General features: G+C 59.1%; 1 protein-coding gene across 1 annotated transcript in view; it reads left to right on the top strand.

Annotated features, from left to right (window-relative positions):
• The window catches only part of NIBAN2 (niban apoptosis regulator 2), a 51,604-nt gene that overhangs the window by 19,398 nt on the left and 12,125 nt on the right, over window positions 1-20,081 (top strand). Inside the window, exons 2-4 of the mRNA XM_004757265.2 lie at window positions 11,512-11,642; window positions 17,018-17,146; window positions 18,763-18,868. Coding sequence (XP_004757322.2) covers window positions 11,512-11,642; window positions 17,018-17,146; window positions 18,763-18,868 — 366 coding nt within the window. The remainder of the gene's footprint in view (window positions 1-11,511; window positions 11,643-17,017; window positions 17,147-18,762; window positions 18,869-20,081) is intronic.

The following is a 20,081-nucleotide window of genomic DNA, read 5'->3' as shown; positions in this document are numbered from 1 at the left end:
TCCGTGGCAGGCACAGCGCTGGGCCCCTGCCGTGGGCCCAGGGTAGCCGTGGGTAGGCCCCGTCCTGGCCTGACTGGGGCGGGGGCGAGGGCTTGGCCCCCTTCTCCAACCTCTGCAGCTTGGCACGGTGTTCTTGGGTTTTGGGCTCCCAGAACAAGCTGCCAATGGCAGGCTGTGGGCACGGGTGCCGCTGGGCAGGGAGGGAGGGCCTGGAGGGGACCAGAGGGCTTTTGTTTCCCTGTTTGTGTCAAGATGGGAATCGACTTCCTCCCACCGAGCTGCCCGAGGGATAAAGGAAAGGGCAGCCGGGGTGGGCGGGCCTTCAGTCGGCCTTTTTTCCTTTCTGGCATTTCCCTGGGGCTCCCTCCAGCCACCTGCCCCCTCCTCGGGCCCTCCTGCCTCCCAGCACGCGATTCCTCCAGACCCGGGTCACCGAGCCTTGGTTAAATATTTGCCAACTTAGAAGAGCTTTAAAGGCAGCTTGGGGAGAAATCCCACCGCCTTGCCCCAAAGTTGCCTTCACAAGAGGGAGGAGCTCCCCAGCCAGTCTCTGCCCTCCTCAGCCTCTTTCCCGGGCCCACCACCTGACCCTGGATGGCCTTCCCCCCGGGGGGGCGCCTTGCCCACTCAGCACTTGTCGGTCAGGCACGAGCTGGGGGCCGGGGACACGGCGGGAGCCGGGTCTCCGTGCGGGGAGTGGGGCGGAAGGAGGCTTTCACAGCAGTTGTGGGGGGGGGGGTGTGTGTGGTGGAGGCTGAGGGCCCCGGGCTTGTCTGGGGTTCTGAGGAGGTGACCTTCGAGTGTGGGGAGGAGGAGCAGGAGATGGCCAGGCTGAGGGGGAGCTCTATGAGAGCACTGAGGCCGGAGACCCCAAGACCAGGGCTCGTTTTCTCACCTAGGCCTTAAACTCGCCCGACTTCCTTCTCTTCACACTGCTCTCACGAGGAGCTGGGCAACAGACAGGACTGTGGGACCTCGCGTTGCTCCTTCCTCATGGCCCCAGCCTCAGTTTCCCCATTCGTCCAATGGAGAGCTTAAATTTTATCTCAGCAGGCCCTCCCCAGGTGCTGTGGCCTGTTGTAAGCATACGTCATTGGCCATTAATAAGGGGACACTCTAGGGCAGAGGTTCTGTTGGTGCCAAAGGTTAAGATAAGAGCGGTTTACCTTTATACTGCTTACCCAGCCCTTTAACTATTAGCAACCAAAGCCAGCATCTCCCGAGGACCCCTTGTCACCAGTTGAGGGGTGTGTGTGTGTGTGTGTGTGTGTGAGGAAACATTATGCCCATTTTCCAGATGAAGAAACTGAGTCCCAGAGAGACTATTCTGAGCTCAGGGTTTGCTTCTTGCTTCAAGCTTGGCCCCGGAACACACCTGCCTCCATGGGAAACCCACACTTCTCTCCCAAAGCCAGTGCCGCACAGAGTTCTGGGGACAAAGGAACAAGGTGCCACGTCTGGGCGTAGCAGCTGCCAAGTGGGTGGGGAACGTCCTGGCAGAGAGACTCCACAGGTTTCTAAGCTCTTTCTGTTTCCGCACACATAAGAAAGAGCGGACATACTCTTTCTTACCTGTGTGACGTTGGACAAGTCATTTCCCCTCTCCGGGATCATCTGGAAAATAGGTTTAAGACTAAATTTGAGTGGGCGCCTGGATGGCGCAGTGGGTTAGGCGTCTGCGTTCGGCTCAGTTCATGATCCTAGGGTCCTGGGTTCGAGCCCCACGGTGGGCTCCCCGCTCAGCGAGGAGTCTGGAGAATAAACCTGGGCGAGGGTTAAATGCAATAATGCGGATGGTGTGGCTGGCAGCGGGCTGGGGGCTACAGGCATTAGCTCAGGCCCCAGTTATTGTTATGCACAAATGGGCTGCACAGGAGATGCTTGAGTGGGGCCTAGAAGGCTGGCTAAGACTGGACTGTGGCAGCAAGGGGGAAGGGGCTCCCGTGGGGGCAGGTACAGGTGAAAGCATGGAGGTGGGGGCCCGAGGTAGGTAGGAAATGGCCTGGGTGGGTCCTGGGGAAGGAAGTGGGGCTCAGAACCTCGTGGGTCCTGGATCTGATGCAGTGGAGCGTCTGCAGGCCGTGGTGTGCCGGGCCCCGTAGCAGGGGCCGAGAATGTGGTGATGGGTGAGCCCCCCCCCACCCGCCCCAGTCTCCCGGAGTGTCAGCAGCCAGCGCTGTGCCTTACCGGCTGTGGGATGCCGGGTAGGCAGCTTCACTGCCCTGTGCTTTCTCCTCTCTCCTCTGTCCACTGGGGTAATGACAGCACACCCCCCTTCCCCCGGGCCACTGGGCTGTTTCCATCTCCCACATGGAGCCCCTCACACGGAGCTGGCACGCCGTCGGGTGATTGTCACGATTGGGCCTTGGCATGCTGTGGGCTGCTGTGTTTATAGGGACACGTTTTTCCTTCCTAATGACTGGCCCCAGGGAAAGGGTGGCCAGCAGAGGGTCCCTTTGGGGCACCTGAGGCTGGCGGGGAGGGAACCTTGTGGGTGGCAGTCACCTTCCCAAGCAAGAAGGACAGCGTTGTGCATATCCTTATCCTCCCCGTCCTGGGACCTGAAGCCTCCCTTTCTGTGGTGAGGGATCTCTGGGGTGTGTGGGGGGAGTTTTATTGCTCAACGAGGATGGCTCTGGGCCGGTGGGGGGGTGCATCGTGGCTCTGGATCGCCGCTTCTGGCTTTTCTCTCTGAGCTTCCTGCTGAGTGTCGGACCCTGTCCCAGATGTGGTGGCTTCTGTCCAGGGGAGTCTGATGGGGAACAGGCCTTTACCCACTATGGGATCAGTAGGGGGCTGTGGGAGTAAGTAGGGGCACCCACTGAGTGGGGGTCCTCTTAGGGGAAGGAGCGGTGCAGTGGAGGGGCTAAGAATTGGGCTTAGAGGAGGAGCTGGGAGTGTTCCTGGCCTGGAGCACAGCCCACGCAGGACACCGTGGCAAGGGAGAGCATGCAGGAGCCTCAGGGCCTCCCGAGGAGCTCAGTCTTTGTCCGGAAGGCAGTGGGAGCCGTGGAAGGTTGTTGGGCAGAGCAGGTTCAGGGAAAGAATTGTAATGAAAAGACCCTGTGACTCCTCTACGCGAAGGGGCCGAAGGAGCCAGGCGTGGAAGTGGGTAGAAGTTTGGAGGCGGGGGCCGGCACAGGGTGGGAGCGGCTTGGCCGCGGGCCAGTGACTAGTGTCAGGGTCAGGGCTCGGCTGTACCAGCCTCTTGACCGGCCCCAGGTCAGCTAGGAAGTCCACCTCCCCCTGATGGCCTTGCCCTGGGGAGTAGGGCATGGCCGGGCTGGGAATCCTCTCGGGCCCAGAGTGGGGTCCCTGGGACCTGCCGCTGCTGTATAGATGCCCTGAGCAAACTCTTTCTCTGACGGTTATCTGTGGGATGACCCTGGTGGGTCCCTTGCCCTCTCTGGCTGCTGTCTCCCTTCTGAACAAGGACTGGCTGGTGGGGTGGGGGAGTCTTAGCTGACTTAACCCCCTCTTGGCTCTGGCTCTGCAGGGTTCCGGCTGCTAATTCGGGCTCTTCCATGGGCGGTCTGCCAGTCCCCCTCCTCTGCCAGTCAGCGGAGCCTGTCATTACCCCCTCCTCCTGACTTCCCCCCTGATTACAGGTCCTGAGTGGGAGCCATGTCAGCCTTTCCGACTGCGGCCACCCACAGGGCCCGTGTGGCCTGGAACCCCTGCTCCCAGAGGCTGGCAGGTTGAGGGGAAGGTGGATTTGTCCAGACGCTGGTTCTGTGGTGGAATCGGGCTGTTCTGGGTCCCTGTCATTGACAAGCTGTGTGTCTCCAGAGAAGTCACTTAACCTCTCTGAGGCTCAGCATCATTCTCTGTGAAGTGGGGACAACTCATGAAATGACACATGCAAACATGGAGCACCCCACTGGGTGTAGAGGTGTCGAATGTTCGGCTGCTGCCAGGATGTGTTTGTAGTGATAGCGGGGGGCTGAGTAGAAGAGCCTTGGGCTAGGCCCTGGGGACCTGGCGCCCCGACCCAGCTCTGTGAGGACATGCTGTGTGACCGTCGGAGAGTGTCGCCACCTCTCTGGACTGTAGACTGCCCCTGCTCTCCTATGTGAATGATGCAGATGGTGGTACTTTGGATGACTGTGTGACCCAGGGAAACTTGAGTCCCTGGCGCCTGCTCCTTCGCTCTCACCGGGGCCTTCTCCCCAGAGCACTGGGAACCAGGTAGGCAGGTTCTGGGCCGGCCCCGCCCTGTAGGGTGCTGCCTGCCTGGTTTCAGTCGGCAAATCTCTTTCAGCTCTGAAACCGGGCCAGGCCTCTGGGGGAGGTGTGTCCCTGGGGGCCCTGCTGGAGGGACCGGATAAGCCAGGAACAGGTCGGGCACGTTGCCCTCAACTGGGGCCAATCCAGGGCCGGGCCCAGTCTGAAGCCCCCATGGTTGGCACGAGGCTGACGTGTTCTCAGTTGGAGATCACCCCCTTTGTTCCGGGGCTCCATGGTTGGTGTAGAGGGGGTCCCGGGCCTGGGTTCAGATCCCGCATCTGCTGCTCCCTAGCTGGAGGACTTGGCAGGGATCCTGGCTCTTCTCGTCTGAAATATTCCACTGGTCCGGACACCACCTGCCCCAGGGCCGAGTCATGGATGAAGGGGATGATCTTGGCGTGAAAGGTGCTGGGCTTTGGCAGGGCCGCCAAAAGGCATTCGAGGCTATGGGGCAGCCCTGTGCGCCTTTCTGTCATCCTCAGCTCCATGAGCCCCTTTTCCTGTGTGAGCCTCAGTTTCGCCATCTGCACAGTGGGCCAGATCTCCCAGACCCCCCAGGATCTGCAGGAGACTGAAGGCTACCCTGGGGCCTCCCACAGTCTCGCCCAGCCCCCGCTTTCCGAGTGCAGGAAGCAGCATGACCCTTAACGTTGTCACTTTGGAAAATCAGAGATTAACGTCCTTCCGGTTGCCGTGGCTACTCTTGGTGCTGGTCCTGGGGCCCGGCCGGGCCAGCAGTTGCTCAGCTGGGCCAGGGGGGTTTCAAGGGCCCCTCCTTGAATTACAGGAACTCGGACAAGAGGTACTCTGTAGGAGCCCCTATTAGCAACGTGCTTCCTCTTCGCCAGGGTCAAGTGCTCTATGCCCTTTAGCTCATGGATCTTGATCTTCTTATAACCTGGTCAGGCCGATACTGTTGTGCCATTTTGCAGAGCGGGAAACAGAGGCTCAGAGAGAGGAAGTGCCTTGGCCAAAGCCACACAACTAGTAGGTGGCAGAGCCAGCATTGGGACCCAGAGCCCACGTGCCCGGTAGAGATGGTGCCTTGTACCTAGGTAGCATTGATGCTGAGTCCTGCCCCTGCCCCCCGACTTCTCTCCCAGTCCCTCTGTCCAGCCTGAGAGGCCTGTGGTCAGCTTCCACTCAGAGCTGACTCACCAGCAGCTCAGAGAAGATGCTGAGGCCAGCATCCTGGTCAGCTCCTGGGGCCAGGGCAACACTGATTAGATCATCATTGAGATTTTGAATCAGCTGAGCCAACAGGGACCCACCCACCCATTTTACAGTACAATTAAGGCCCAGAGGAGATGGGACAGGTAAGGATCCAGTAGGTATGAAGGCTCCCCACCAGTGCTCACCAGATGGGGGCTGGAGACCCCAGGCTTCAGTCCTGGCTCTGGCAGTTGTCAACTGTGTGACCTTGGGAAAGTCACTTTGCCTCTCTGAACCTCAGTTTCTTCATCTATAAAATGGGGATAGTAAAGTGTGCTTCGCCTGCCTCTTGGGAATAGGCAAAGACCCCAGAAGAAAGTTCAAGGCAGGGCTTTGGAAATTGTATTGTGGTGCTATGTGGGAGGCTGTTGGATGAGGAAGCTTTATGGGGTGGGGGCTTTGTACAGGCTTTGAAACCTACCTCTTTCCCCTTCTGGGCTGTGCATCTCTGAATGGGTCACCAGGTCTCTCTGAGCCTCAGTTTCCTTATCTGTAAAGTGGGGTAGCAATATCTGTTAGGGTTCAGTGGGCTGTTGAACATATGTAAGGTTTTAGTGATAGGCATACCTGGTAGACTGGGGGCAGAGTTAGAAGGCTTCGATGGTAAGGGGTACCTACTGGGTCACTCTTGATGGTCCCAAAAGGGCAGCCCTTGGAGACAGGGTTCCAGTTATCTGGGGGCAGAGTCATGCTAAGATCCACAGAGATACAGATGCAAGATCCTGTATTCCATTAGCTGGCTGCAAGGCTTCACCCCAAAACAAGCCCCGTGAGAGTGTGTGTGCATGCATGGCCCCCAAATCCTGAGCCAGGTGGAGCCTGCTACCCTCATACCGCTGTCTTGATGGGGAGGTAGGGGCACCGGGGAGGGGGCAGCGGCCCCCTGAGGTCCCAGAGCCCAGCGGTGTCTGGGTGCGGATTGGGACACTCAGGTCCACTCCCAGAATTCACGGGCAGCCTTCTTGGGCTAAAGAGGGAATCAGGACCCCACAGGTCGGTGCTTCCCATGGCGACCCCATCACGATGCTCAGTAGGTTTTTATTGACCCACAAGTGGAGTGACTTTTCTTGAGCCATTCATTGTTCCAAGCACTGGCTTATGCTCCTGCGAAGTGGAGGGTTTTATTCAGCTCTGGGGCCCATTTGAAGAATCCAAGCATGTGTGCAGGGCCCCGAGTCTGAGTAGGGTGAGCTTACTGCCGAATTCTGCAGGATATGCTGGCAGAGGGGCGCGGGGAGGGGGGCAGTGATGCACCCTGGGCGGAAGCTGAGGCCGAGGGTTCTGCCAGGGGAACCTGTCCAAGGTCAGGTGGGAAGCGGGGTTCCTGTGTGCATCTCACACACGCCTGGCCTGGCTTTCCCACCCCCTTACCTTCACCTGAGCCCCTGCTTCCTCCTGGTGGGCTCTCCATTTGTCTGGCCTGTCAGCTGAAGATATACCTATCATCGTCATTATTTTGTGATTCTTGTCCTGGTTCTTAAAAAAAAAAAAAAAAAAAGTCCTGGATTTTTTTCAAGTTATAAAAATTATATCTGCTAATAAAAATTTCAGTCTCTTTACCATTGTTGTGATAAGCCGAGCACTATTGTGGTTAACAGTAACATCCTAGTGACGTCCAGGGACGTCCTGAGCCCAGCTATCCCGTCACATTGCCCATCTCACAGCACCTGCTTGTGCCAGGCCCACCCTCCTGGGGTTTGTAGTTGATCCTCAGACGAAGCTTCCCTTCCCCACTTGAGGCTCTGAGAGGGCCAGGTGGTTCTGGGGCTGGGGGCCAACAGAGTGGGAACTCGTGCCCCATGCCAGCATCTCTGTAGCTCCCAGCCATCCCTGGGCCCTGGACCCCTGGGGTCGGCCCTGCCTCTGGGGATGGAGCCACAGCCAGCTTCCTGCTGGACCTCTGTGGGGCCCTGGGGACCATGGTCAGAACTGGGAGAGGGTGGGAGTCAGCAGGCTGTGGGTCGAACCCTGACCGCCTCAGTCTGGATGTGTGACCTCCGGTGAGCCCCTCCCACTCTGTGGCTCAGCGTGCCTTTTGGGGTGGTGAGCTTTGGTCTCAGTGTTCCTAAATCCATGGCACGTGGTATCTTTAGAAGCCATGAAATGAGGCGGAAGAGGTGGTATGGGCAGGTGTGGAGGAGAGAGGGGCCCCTGGGGCCTGGGGAACCCATCCATAGACATCCAGGCAGGGACACTGCAGTGGGGATTTGAACCGTAAAAATCCCTGGGCAGCTCCAGGGAGACAGCGCCGTGGGGTGGCAAGAGGAAGAACTGGGGTGCTGAGCGATGCTGACGGGAAGGGGCCTTCCCGGGCCTCATCCCAGAGCTCTGCAGGCGGGAGAAGCCAGGGCTGTGCTTCCCAGCCAGGCTCTCCTCCAGCAGCGCCGGCCACACAGGCCGTTGGGGACGCGGTTCAGGGCTTCTCCCCGATGAGCCCTTTATCGCTGCACCCCCCCCTCAGCGTGCCTCTCTGAGGTCTTTCCAGCCCCTAATCCTAGGCCCCCTACAGGGCCGCAGGCCTCACCCTCTGTCTTCCTGTGGCGCTTCCTTTGTACCAAGCACAAGGCAGTTTCTTCCAAGCGGTCTTAGGACATCCCTCAAGAATGTGCCCAGCGCGACCCTTGCCAAGAAGCCATCCTGCAGCCCCGCTCCCTTCCGGCCACCACCCCCTGCCGCCACCCCCCAGTCTTCCCTCTCTAGCCCTCCTTCGGCCGAACTTGGGCCGAGCGCACCCAGTTTGCTGGCACTGCTGGGACCCTCCTTGAGTCCTTACTCCCTTGAGGAATGATGTCCCCAAGCCCTGGCCTGACGGTCTCCCCAGCCCTGCGGGGCCTGGCACAGAGGGGACATTTCGTAACGGGCAAGTAGACATCCCCCTAGCTCAGCACCTGCCTGTGACAGGCCACAAGAGGGGGGCAGAGGGCATCTAGCGGTGAGCAGAAGGGTGCTGGGGCCACCCTCTGTGGTGTGCAGTCAGTCCTTAGACAGATACGAGCCTCCCGATCTGTTAGGCTCCCGAGTTGGGAGAGCAAGTTTGGGTAGAGACCCCGCTCTATGATCTATTTGGTTCTGTAATTTCAGGTAGCAAAGGGTTCATCAGAAAACAGATCCTGATCTATATCGTGCTCAAGTTTGGATAGTGAGGCATGCATGCCTCTCATTGCAGTCGGGTGAAGCGGGGGTCAGGGCTGCTGTCGTCTGTCTGGGGGTACAGGGTGCCTTTTTTCCTGTTTCCTGTCCATTTCAGCCTGTGCCCTCTCACTTCTCCCCACTCTTCCTGGGGACTCCCACCCCCACACCCTGCCCCGCCAGTCCTGGTGGCCTCCATTCCTGGACCCTGGTCCCATAGTCTCACTTGGATAACTTACCCGCACCCCGTTGGGAGGGCTACAGGGGACTTTCTCCTCCCCCCCCCCCCCCACCTGGCCCTTCTCAGCCCAGACACTTCAAGCCTGTCAGCTCCGGCTTTGCCTCCTCCCCAGCTTCCTCTCCAACCTAGAGCCCACCCCCTGCCCCGGGGGTCTTGGTGCACCTGATCGGATAATAGGATGTTACCTTGCCCTGCCCCTCCTCCTCCCTAGTCTAGCCCTGGGGCCTTCTAAACCTAGACACCCCCTGCTGGGATCCAGTGTCTGGGTTTTGCTGAGCTATGGCTTAGGCAGACCTGGGTTCGAGTTCTGACCCAGGACAGCAGCTTCCTCCTGGGCCTGGCTTCTCAAGGGTCAGGGCAGATTCTGGCGCTTCTGGAAATTGTGCTCTGAAGTTGGGCGTACTAGGGGCTGGTCAGGCCTCCCAGAGCTGTGGCTGAAGGACCCTCGAGGTCCTTCATGGTGGAAGCGTCTCCCATTGGGTGTCTGGCTGCTTGTGGCAGAGTCGGGACAGAGCCCTGGGCTGAGGCTGCCTGGCCTGGCGGCTGCGACCCCGGCTCTCCCGTCCTGGATCTGCAAGCCGCGTCGGCACTAAAATGAGAAAATGATAATATGCCTCCTTAGGGATTTCATGAATATTCTTTGGGATCCTGCCTGCAGGACTCACCAGCCCCACCCGCTCAGGTTAGCGGCCGGGAGGTGGTAGCCACAATGATGCGAACGATGACGGGGTTCATCAGTGTTATTGTCCCCCACCATCCCATCTTCTCTCTTGGGCTCCCCTCCGATTTCTTACCCCTTCGTGCCGGCTCCCCCCGCCCCTCCCAGTCCTGCCTCATCATTTTTCAAAACAATTCCCGTGGTCGTTGTGAGAGTTCTGCTTGTTTATGGTTTTTAAAAAAATAGGCATTCAAAGCAAATTCCTCATTTGTTCCTCCCGCTCCTCTCCGCATACTGGAATCTGGACAGCCATGACCTCATTCCGGGAAAGGGGACCACAGGCAGGGTCTGTGGAGTGTGTGTGTGGGGGGGTGGTCCTTGGTGGGCTGAGCTCTTCCAGAGGGAGTAGAGGGCTTGAGCCTGCCCGAGACCTTGGAGGGGGATGTGGCCGCAGGCTTTCAGCCCTCTTCCCCGGCCACCACCTCCTAGTGGGGCCCCTGGACTGCACCCCAGCTCCACCACCCACTGTCTATGTGACCTTGAGCCTGTGACTTCTTAACCTCTCTGGGTCTCAGCGCTTCTTCTGGGTCTTCTCGAAAATGGGGATCACACCAGCCCCACCGCACAGGGAGGGCTCTTGAGAAGATCAGACGAGATGCTGTCCGCGCTGGGTGTCTCTTGGAAAGCAGAGACCAGCCATAGGAGGGACGGGGTCTCATCAGCCTGATCTTTGAGAAAGGACCAGGTCTTCCAACCTGGAATCCCAAGACTGGGGGTGGGGGGATGTCCACCACAGAGTCTAGTCTTCTTCGTGTGCAGGGAACTGAGGCCCAGGGAGGGGAGCCTTGGGGTGAGCTGGCACGACCCTGAAGCTGGGACTTGAGCAGCAGCTTCTCGGGACGAGGAAATCTCTCCGAGGAGAGGGCCTTCTTGTCATGGGTCATCGCCCTCCCTGGTCCTCAGTTTCTTCAACCCTATATGTAAATAGGGTTGCCCAGGCAGTGCCAGCCCTGAGCATCTGGTGTGTGCTGGGCAAGCCCTGGAGGCCACAAGAGTCACCTTCTCTGTTCAGAAACTGTTTTGGCAGCAGAGAAGCAAATGACCCGTGGAAGCAAAAAGGTGGTTAACCTGGGGGATGAGTTAATTTTAGAACGTTTATTTATTTTTTGAATCGTGGAAGGAATCACGGTTGTAAAATAATTCAAAAGCTGTAAAAGTGAAGAAAGAAGAAAATGCAATCCACTCGGCCCTCCCATTCCCACAGCCAGGGGTCCCACGCAGAACAGTTGGGGCGTGCTGCCTTCTAGGACCTTTTCCTCCATGTCCAGGCAGAAAGAACTTTGAGGCACAAACAGGAGTGATTTTAAATGAGGTAACAGTCAGCACGTGGTTCCGTAACTCGCTTTTCTTGACGTGGCCAGGTGTGGGCACCTTCGCCCTGGTGGTACCCATCGGTCCCCCCACCCGCTTCCTGTCGCAGGTGCACAGGTAATGGTGGGAACCGGTGTCCGTGCACGCGCACCTGGCTCGCATCTGCTGGGTGAGTATATACACCTGCTACCCGGCGAGGTGTTCGCGGGAAATTCCTCGAGGAGTGCGTGTGGCATCTGGGGCCCCACGTGAGCCCTTAGAATTTGCACGTGCAGCCGCCGGTCGCCCTCCAGAAAGGGCCTCCCGATTTCCAGCACCCCGGCTCCACCCCGGCTCCGAGTTAAGGTGTCTGTTCCCCCACACCCTGACTGGTCTGTGCCTGCGTCCCCCTGGTGGCTGAGAGGCTCGGGCTGACAGGCTCACTGGTCTGTCGGTTTCTCGTGTTTTCTCTGTCACCGTCATCGGCCGGTTTCCCGTCGAAGGGCCACCCCCTGGGCACAGGGGACGCAGCAGCGCTCTGGCCTGGAAGGCGAGGCGGGTGAAAGGAGAGAGCTTGGGCCACCGGTTTCACCAGCCGGCGGTACCGAGCTTGGCCGGTGCGCCTCCTTGGGGCCCGGCTGCTGCTCGCGGTAACTGTGCCGACCTCACGGTCCTCTTTGTTCTTCCCTTTCAGAGAGAACCGGGAAGATCCTGACGGAGTTCCTGCGCTTTTATGAGGACCAGTATGGCGTGGCCCTGTTCAGCAGCATGCGCCACGAGATCGAGGGCACGGGGCTGCCGCAGGCCCAGCTGCTCTGGCGCAAGGTGAGAGGTGCTGAGCCGGGGGCAGGGCGGGCCCCCACATGGCCTGGGCGAGTGGCTTCCTGACCCCGGGCCTCAGTTTACCATTGTTGCCTCCATGGTCTTTAGGGGCCCCACCTCGCGTCTGTTTTGGTTTGTTTTTAAGATTTTATTTATTTATTTGAGTACCAGAGCGAGCACGAGCAGGGGCAGGAGGAGTGCAGAGCTAGAGGGAGAAGCAGACTCCCGGCTGGGCAGGGAGCCCCAGGTGGGGCTCCATCCCAGGACCCCGGAATCAGGACCTGAGCTGAAGGCAGATGCTTCACCAACTGAGCTGCCTCGGTGCCCCCCAGCTTCTGAAGAGTCAGATAACCCAGTGGTCTCACCAAGACCCCTTCATTCGGCATGGGGACTCCCTGCCAGCTCTGCCCCTCCATTGGTGGAGCTGGAGCTCTGGAATCATCTTGACAGGCCTGGGTTCAAGCCCACTTCCCGCCCCCCTCTTTTTCTTTTAATATATTTTTAAATTTTATTTATTTATTTGATAGAGATCACAAGTAGGCAGAGAGGCAGGCAGAGAGAGAGGAAGGGAGGCAGGCTCCTGGCTGAGCAGAGAGCCTGATGCGGGGCTCGATCCCAGGACCCCGGGATCATGACCTGAGCTGAAGGCAGAGGCTTTAATCCACTGAGCCACCCAGCCACCCCCCACTTTTTTTTTTTCAAAGATTTGTTCAAGAGAGAGATCGTGCACATGTGCCCATGAGAGCGGGAGGAGGGACAGAGGGAGAGAGAGAATCCTCAAGCAGACAGCAGAGCCTGCCGCGAGGCTCGATACAGGGACCCTAAGATCACGACCTGAGCCAAACTCAAGAGTTGGACGCTTAACCGTCTGAGCCACCCAGGCGCCACTGGCTGCTCCTCTTTAAGGCCTAATGCCCGTGAGCAAATGACCTGCCCTCGTGGACCCTAGTTTACTCATCTGTGAAATGGGGTGAGAACACCTGCGCAGGGAGTTGTAAGGGTGACAGAATCGGTTGGCCGGGCGCCTGGAGCAGGGAAGGCGCTCGGCGAGCGCTGGCCCATCGTGTCAGCATCACCGGCCGTGTCATTAGCCTGTCATTAGCCTGTCATTAGCAGGATTGTGTTTGCCCAGTAAATATTTGTTGTGGGACTGGAAGCTGTGTGATTGCTGCCCACGGGTCAGCACAGACTGAAGGAGGCACCCAAAGCTTCCTGGGAAGGGGCCCGGCAGAGACTGGCCTCCGAGTGGGGCCCCGGGCGGGACTGGTGGAGAGGAGGTGAGGGAACATTGGAACGCGCCGGTCACGAGTGCCGGGCTGGAAGCCAGCGGCCCCTGGCCTGAGCCTGTGGGGTGAGCCTCTGGGCCGTGGGACCTGGGGTCGGTGCTTCCCCAAACCCTTGCTCCTCTGGGGTGGTACGGGGGGCTCTGAGTCAGCCCAGGGACGATCCAGGGCACACCTGTTCAGTGACCTTCACCTTCTGTCCCCCCTCACCCCCGCCCGTACAGCCAGGGGTGGCAGAGGGGAGGGGGACACGGAGGAAGGGTGCCCGTCCCACCTCTTCTGCAGGTAGCCTGCCCTGGAGTGGCCCAGCAGCAGCCTGGAGGCTACTTGCTGGTGGCCCCGGGACAGAGAATCCGCCCACCGGCTTCCCTCTGGGGGATTGGACCGGCTGAGCCCGTCCCTTACCAGGCTCCAAACCAGGTCAGCCAGGCCAGCCCGGTGCGGCCGCTCTGGTCCTTTGTGGCCGAATTCCGTGCTTGGTGGGCTCCAAAGCTGCCCTGGGCCACCTCGTCGCACCTCCCCACCCAGTCCTGTGGGCTTCCTCCCAGAGGCCCGGGTCAGCCTGTTTTCGGGCTTCCGGGGCAGGGGAAGGACTGTAGGGGAAGGAAGGAAGCTGGAGCGCCGTGGTCTGCGGGAGGAAAGCTCAGGCGTCCCGGCCCAGAGCTTCTTGGTAGCTGCTGGCTTGGGCAATTGAGTCGACCCTCAGGGCTCGTTCTCCTGACCTGACAGGTGGGCACCTCCTGCGGGGGGCTGTGGAGACGACTCCCGAGAGAATGAGGGGAGCAGGGGGTTAGTAAGACGCAAGTCCCGACTTGCTGGGTAACCTCCAGCCCGCCACCTCGCCTTCCCGAGCCTCAGTTTCTCTGCATGTGAATGGACACCCAGAACCGCCTTCATGGGCCAGAGGTGGGAGAGCAGCCTAGGGACGGGGTGGGGATGTCCTGGGGCCTCCGGGTGGGGTTCAGATTATGCGGACCAGTCTGGGGGTTGCAGAGGTGTTACTGCAGAAGAGCCTCCGAGGGCCCCAGACTTGGGAGGGTTGGGGCTCTTTCCTTCTTGTCCTCACCCTCCCCCAAACCCAAGTGGTGGAAAATGTGTCCTGTTATCCTGAGACCAAAGGGGCTGGAGCTGGCTCTTGGCACGTGTTACCCTTTGGTGTCTTCGCAGTGGGAGGGACAGCTGGAGGCATCACCCGAGGAGAGACAGGTGGGCCCATAGTCAGGACCACACACACGGAGCCAGGCAGGCGCAGAGGCCGCGCTGGTCCCACAGACACTCGGAGACAGTAAACTGGTGCCACAAAGGAGAGGACAGAGTGAGCTCAGCCTGGGGCGGGGTGGCGGTCCCGCCAGAGCCTCTTGGGAGGTGGTCGTCTCCGCTGAGCACCTACCAGGAAGAGAGACCATCAGGCTGTGAGAGCGGCGGGTAGAGCTGGGCCTTTCAGTGGGTCGCCCAGCGGGGTGGAGGCAGGATGCGAGCCAGGTTCGATTCCTACGGGGGTGGGGGGTGGAGGGCAGGCCGGGGCTGCGCGCCTGAGCCTCGGAGCATCACCGGACCCTTTATGTCTGGTCCCTTGGTGTCGTGGCCCCCTCCCCATCCTGTGGCAACAGAGAGCTGAAGTGGTGCCCAGAGGTGTGGCCCGCACTGGCTGTCTGGCACATGCCCTCTTGTGTGGTGTCCCAGACAGCCAGGGCCCCAGTGACCCGAGTGAGTGGTGATGTCTGATGGCGCGAGGCTGGAGAGTCACCATGGGAGGGACGTCTGTAGGAACGCTTTAGTGCCCATTGTAGGAAAGCCACAGTGACGTGTCAGTAAGAGGAGTAAAAGGAAATCACCCCCAACCCCCCAAAAGCAGGGATATTTGGTCCCGTTTTGCCCCTTAGGAAACTGGCCATTGTGATAAATCAGGATAATATCATAATAGAAATACGAATGTTAATTGTCATCATAATGTCAATTATTTGTATTAGAAATGATAATAGAGTAGCAATAGTAATAGTAATAGTAAAAACCCAGAAATCCTGTTAAAAATAGCAGCTGGGCTGTGTGGGTACCACTCATCTAGCAGGCGGGGCATCGCCCTGAGGGATTCTACTTCTGTCCACACCCGCGATGTGAACGCGATGTGAACGCGGAGGCTCAGAGAGGCGGAGCTGCTTGTCCAGACTCCTGCGGCGTGGGCGGTGGGGCTGGGGCTAGAATCCGGGCCGTGGGAACCGGGGTCGCCATTCGCTCCCCCCCACCCCCCGAAGATCCCCAGCGCGGCGCTGGAGAACTTGGCAGCGTCCAAAATATTTTGCCTGGACTGGCAGGTTCCGTTTCATTTCCTGCAGGCCTTCCAATGGAAACAGGACTCCGCCATTTGAAAGTCTTAAAAATAAAACCCGAACCCGCAAGCAACCGCCCATTACGGGCTGCCGCTGGATCTGGGGGTGGACTGTGGTGGGGTGGTGGGGCTGGGCTGCCCCTGAGGCTGGGATCCTGCCCTGAGCTGGGAGGAGGACCAAAGGGGGTGGTGGGGGGCCCCTGGGGGGGGGGAGCGAGGGGTCTCACCAGGGTGTCAGGAGAGCTGTCTGCTCTTTCTTTCCAGAAAAGATTGGGATTTGAGAGCTGGGTTTGAGAGGAGGCCCCTGTCTAAATATAGCCCACTGAGGAGAGCTTGGTGGCTGGGCAGAGCCCACTTGTATGCGGTGGGGTGGCGTGTGGGGAGGGGTGGTGGGGGGACCATTTTCTTTTCCTGTAAATATTTTTATCCCCGGGTAGGAAGCAGTCGTGGGGTACTATTGTTTGAGTACAATGGGCCCTCGTTTTTCCAAGAGTGTTTTGGCATTTCCCCTTGAAGAGTAGTGGGGAGGTTGCTGGGGAGGGGGGGCCCTGTGAAGACACACGCCTTGGGGGCGGGAGGCTCCAAGGCTCCAGCTACAGGGGCAGAAGCAGAGCGGGGAAGCTGGGGAGGGTCAGGCACTGTTCATATTAATACTTTCTGCCGTTATTAATAGGATGCATGTTTATTTTTGCAAGAGGTTCCATATTTATTGGAGAACTGCTAGAACCTATTGAAACTCCGTCCATCCAGGAGTCAGCCTGCCCCCTGTGGCCTCTGTATCTCCCTTTCCTGAAACTTCCCGGCGAGGGTTTTCTCAGGAAACACGTTCTCAGCTCTCAGGCACGGCCACCCCTCCTCCCCAAGTAAGGCAGCTTGTGGAGTCCGCAGACTGACAGTCTCGGGAGTCCCAGCACGGTCACGGGGGCTGGGTCTGTCGTGAGCCGAGCAGACCGCCTGTCAGATGTGTGCGATCCTGCACACGGCATCTCACGGACTCCGCGAGACCCTGGGCTGAAATCACTGCTGTCCCCGTCCTCATGTCACAGATGAGGACACCGGGGCTCAGACAGCTGATGTGACAGGCCCGAAATCACACGGAGTCAGAGGGGGAGTCCAAGCTAGGGCTTCGCAAGGAAGGTCTGGGCGTTTCTGCCGCCCACATTGGTCATCGGGTCTGCCAGGATGCTGGTCCAACATTGAACCCTCCAAACTCCGGTCCCCTCCAACCCCACCTGAATTCACGGAGCTCATCTTATTAGCTGTCAGAGCCAGGGAGGCTCTCCACAGCCACCTTGGTCAAGTTTTTGGTACTGTGAGGGGAAACTGAGGCTGAGAGCAGGAAGGAGACTTTAGCAGGCACCGGAGCCTTTACTGTACTGGCCTGTGGGCCTTTCCCGTCGGGCTAGTGCCGCTGCGCTGCTGTGGTGGGTGAATGAGGAAGCAGCCTGCCGTGGGCTCCAGAGACCCGCCTCAAGGTTCTAGGGCCAGGATAGAGTGGGAGACCTTGGTCCTGGCTGGGCCCCGAATGCTGGTGCCTGGCCCGGGTTTGAGTCCTGGCATCACTGTGGCTCTGGCTGGACCTTGGGGAAGCCCCTTTGCCCTGAGCCTCACTCTGCTCGTCAGCCACGTGGCTAAGATGCAGCCCTGCCTCAGAGGAGGACTCGGGGAGATCGGGATGAGGAATGTGCTCAGCAGTGCCCCCCCCTTCTTGGGGGAGCCCCACTGGCCAACTGGGCTGGGCCTCACTCCGCACCCCACCCCACCCGCAGGTGCCGTTGGATGAGCGCATCATCTTCTCGGGGAACCTCTTCCAGTACCAGGAGGACAACAAGAAGTGGAGGAACCGCTTCAGTCTCGTGCCTCACAACTATGGGCTGGTGCTCTACGAGAACAAAGTGGTGAGCCCCCACCCCCCACCCCCCACCCCGGCCAACCGCACCCCTGCTCTGCTCCTTCTCCACAGCCCACATGCCCAGCCTGCTTGTTCTGCTGGCTTCTTCTAGACAGCCCGGCGCTGGGGCTCCCCTTTCACTTTGCCTCCCCCTGGAAGCAACTTGCCACTAGTCCCTACCCACCTCGGATTCTTGTCCAGTCCCTCCAGTGCCAGGGCCGGAGCTTCTCCCCTCCACCCCCCACCCCTCCCAGCCTCCTTCCTGGCTGGGCTTCCTGCAGCTCTCCAGCCGCTCCCATTCTTGCTCTTCCATGGTCACAGCCGACTGCTGACACAGGAGTCTGGCTGTTCCCTTCCCCCTCTTACCCCAGGGTGGTGATCCCATCTTTTTCCTTCCTGATTCCTCCGCCTCCTCCCGCCCCCCATGGCCCTCTGCTGCCTGATGGGGAAGTATCCTGCCCATTATTCCTTATCTTTGCCCTGGGCCTTTGGGGAATCTCCTCTGGCTGAGCCACAGACCCAATTTCTTCTCCCAGACATTTCTCCAGAGTAGCCAAGGACAGGCCTGAGTGTCCTCTGTTCAAGGAAAATCAGGGTTAAAGAAACAGAAACAGGGTCGGGAGCAGACTGATGGCCCCTGGCAAGGGTCCTCAAGCTGGTGCCACCTGGAGGGTGTATGGCACAAGCAGGGCCTACCCAGTTTGATGGAGGTCTGAGCAGGGCTGCTAGTTTGTACTTCTAACAAATTCTCAGGTGATGCTGGTGGTGCTCGGGACCTAGGACCACACTTTGCAAATCAGTGCCCTGAAGGGTCTGAGCCGTTCTGAAAAAATGTGTTGGGTAGTGACACCTAGTGGCCAGAGGCAGCATGGCAGCCCTGCTGTACAAGCCACTATGACAAAGACCCTCTTGGGTGTAAGAAAGCAATGTCCAGACCTAATTCTCATCCAAAGCAGATTTGTGGGGGGCTCAGAACCTAGGAATCTGCTGGACAATGCAGGGTAATAGTCAAAGACTCTGGAGCCAGGAAGCGCACAGACCAGGTCACATCCTTAGTTGGTTGAGCACGGGCTGTTGTGAGCTTGTGGCTGACGATGTTACCCCACCACTGGATGGTGAAGATTTTGTGGAAGGAAGCAGTGCCGAGCCCTTAGCACGGTGCCTGGTGTGTAGTAAACACTCACACTCTGCTGGTGGGGGCTGCTGCTAACAGGGGCGGGAGTGCTGGGAATGCTCACCGCGGCTGGCTGAGAGGCGGGGAGCCAGTCATGTTATACCGATCATTTCACGCTGTCCTCACTCGGCCCGTGGGGTGGGAGCTGTCATCGCCCTGGTTTAGTAGATGAGGAGACAAAAGCATAGGAGGCAAAGGAGCCTAGTGTCCATGTCACTCAGTCAGTGTTCAGTGGAGCTGGGACGCAGGTCATTACACCAGGTCGTCTCAAATCACCGGGTGGGTAGGTTTCTCCTCTTTCCTCTCTCCCCCTCCCCCTCTCCCTTCCCCTCCTCCCCCCTGCATCAGGCAGGTCACACTGAGAGGGCCCTGGAGCCCGAGTGGAACATGGGGCTTAGGTTTGGCCACTCTGTAACTCCCAGCGGCCATCTCTCTTGTCCCTTCCTCAGGCCTACGAGCGGCAGGTCCCACCCCGAGCTATCATCAACAGTGCCGGCTACAAAATCCTCACCTCCCTGGACCAGTACCTGGAGCTTGTTGGCAACTCCTTACCAGGTAAAGGAGCCCCCGCACCCCGTCTCAGGCTGAGATGCCCTGCTTGAGCCCAGGAGGTGGCCGGGGGAGAGGGCAGCCCTGATCACAGAGCTCCAGGCTCCACGTTTGCAGAGAGAGTGGCCAGGCCTTGAGGGATGGCACGTGCCCTCAGAGGGGAGGCCGAGAGGGGGTTTGCCTGAGGCCACCCAGTGAACTGGGCCTGGGCTGGTGTTGGCTCCCTGCTGCGTGCCTGTGCGGGCTTCCTGAGCCTTACAGTCACAGCTATGCTGTGGGGGTCCTGCTCTCCGCCCTTCCCACCTCCCTGAGGCCTTGTGAGATCTCTGGAGCAGATGACCCTGATGACTCTCTACACTGGAGTCAGTACTGCATTGCTGAGGAGTCCTAGGTATTCCGTTTCCATTCCACCTGGTCGGGGCCTCCCAGAAGCCTTACGGGAGCACATCTGCCTCCCAGGTGACCTCAGGGAAACCCGGGGGTGGGGGAGCCTCCGATCTGGGGGGCAGCTTGTGTCCCACCCTCCCGACAGGGCTTAGGGGTCGAGGGCCCTGTGCCCTTGAGGGCTCTGCGAAAGCCCAGCATTCCTGAATTCCAGCCCCAAGGCTGGCTTTGTTTTTGTTATGTCTTCTTGGGCAACTTGGCAGTGGGAGGACTGACCTTGGGGTGTTGTGTAGACCCTGCGCAGTGTTGTGTGCCCCCAGGCCCCACAAAGGGATGCAGAGCCAGGCCTAGAAGAAGAGCTGTCATTGTGTTATCAACTGGGGCGAGGTCCTAGTCCCGGGACCGCTTATCTCTCTGGATCTCAAATATCCATGGGGAAGAAATAGAGAAAAATCTCCTTTTATTTATTTTCTGTCCCCTGCCCCCCAACCCTCCCTCCCCCTGGGACATTTAAGCTACTCTTTGGCCTCCACAGCTGAAATTTGAAGGGAAACCCAAGAAGGTAGTGCTCCGCCTCTGAGCCTGAGGCCTCTCTGACCCTTGCTGCCTGTGCTGTAGGCAGGAGCTGGCGAGCCCTTCCCCAGGTGCAATGCCAGCTCCGAGAAGAGAAACGGGTCTGAACATGCCTGGGGACTCTGAGGTCTCTTTAGCTGGGCTGCAGTGGCGGAGAAGCATGCTGTTTCCCTACTGACTTGCTGCTCAGCCCAGAACAGGCCAGCCCTCTCCGGGCTTCAGCCAGCTTCTGGGAGCTGGGCCTGGGGATCCGTTGCCCTGT

Source organism: Mustela putorius, unplaced genomic scaffold (genome assembly GCF_011764305.1).
Source record: "Mustela putorius furo isolate JIRA1106 unplaced genomic scaffold, ASM1176430v1.1 tig00000596_pilon_pilon_pilon, whole genome shotgun sequence".
NCBI classification, from domain to species: Eukaryota; Metazoa; Chordata; class Mammalia; order Carnivora; family Mustelidae; genus Mustela; species Mustela putorius.
The sequence above is the reverse complement of the archived record's forward strand: the minus strand, read 5'-3'. Positions and strand labels throughout refer to the sequence as shown.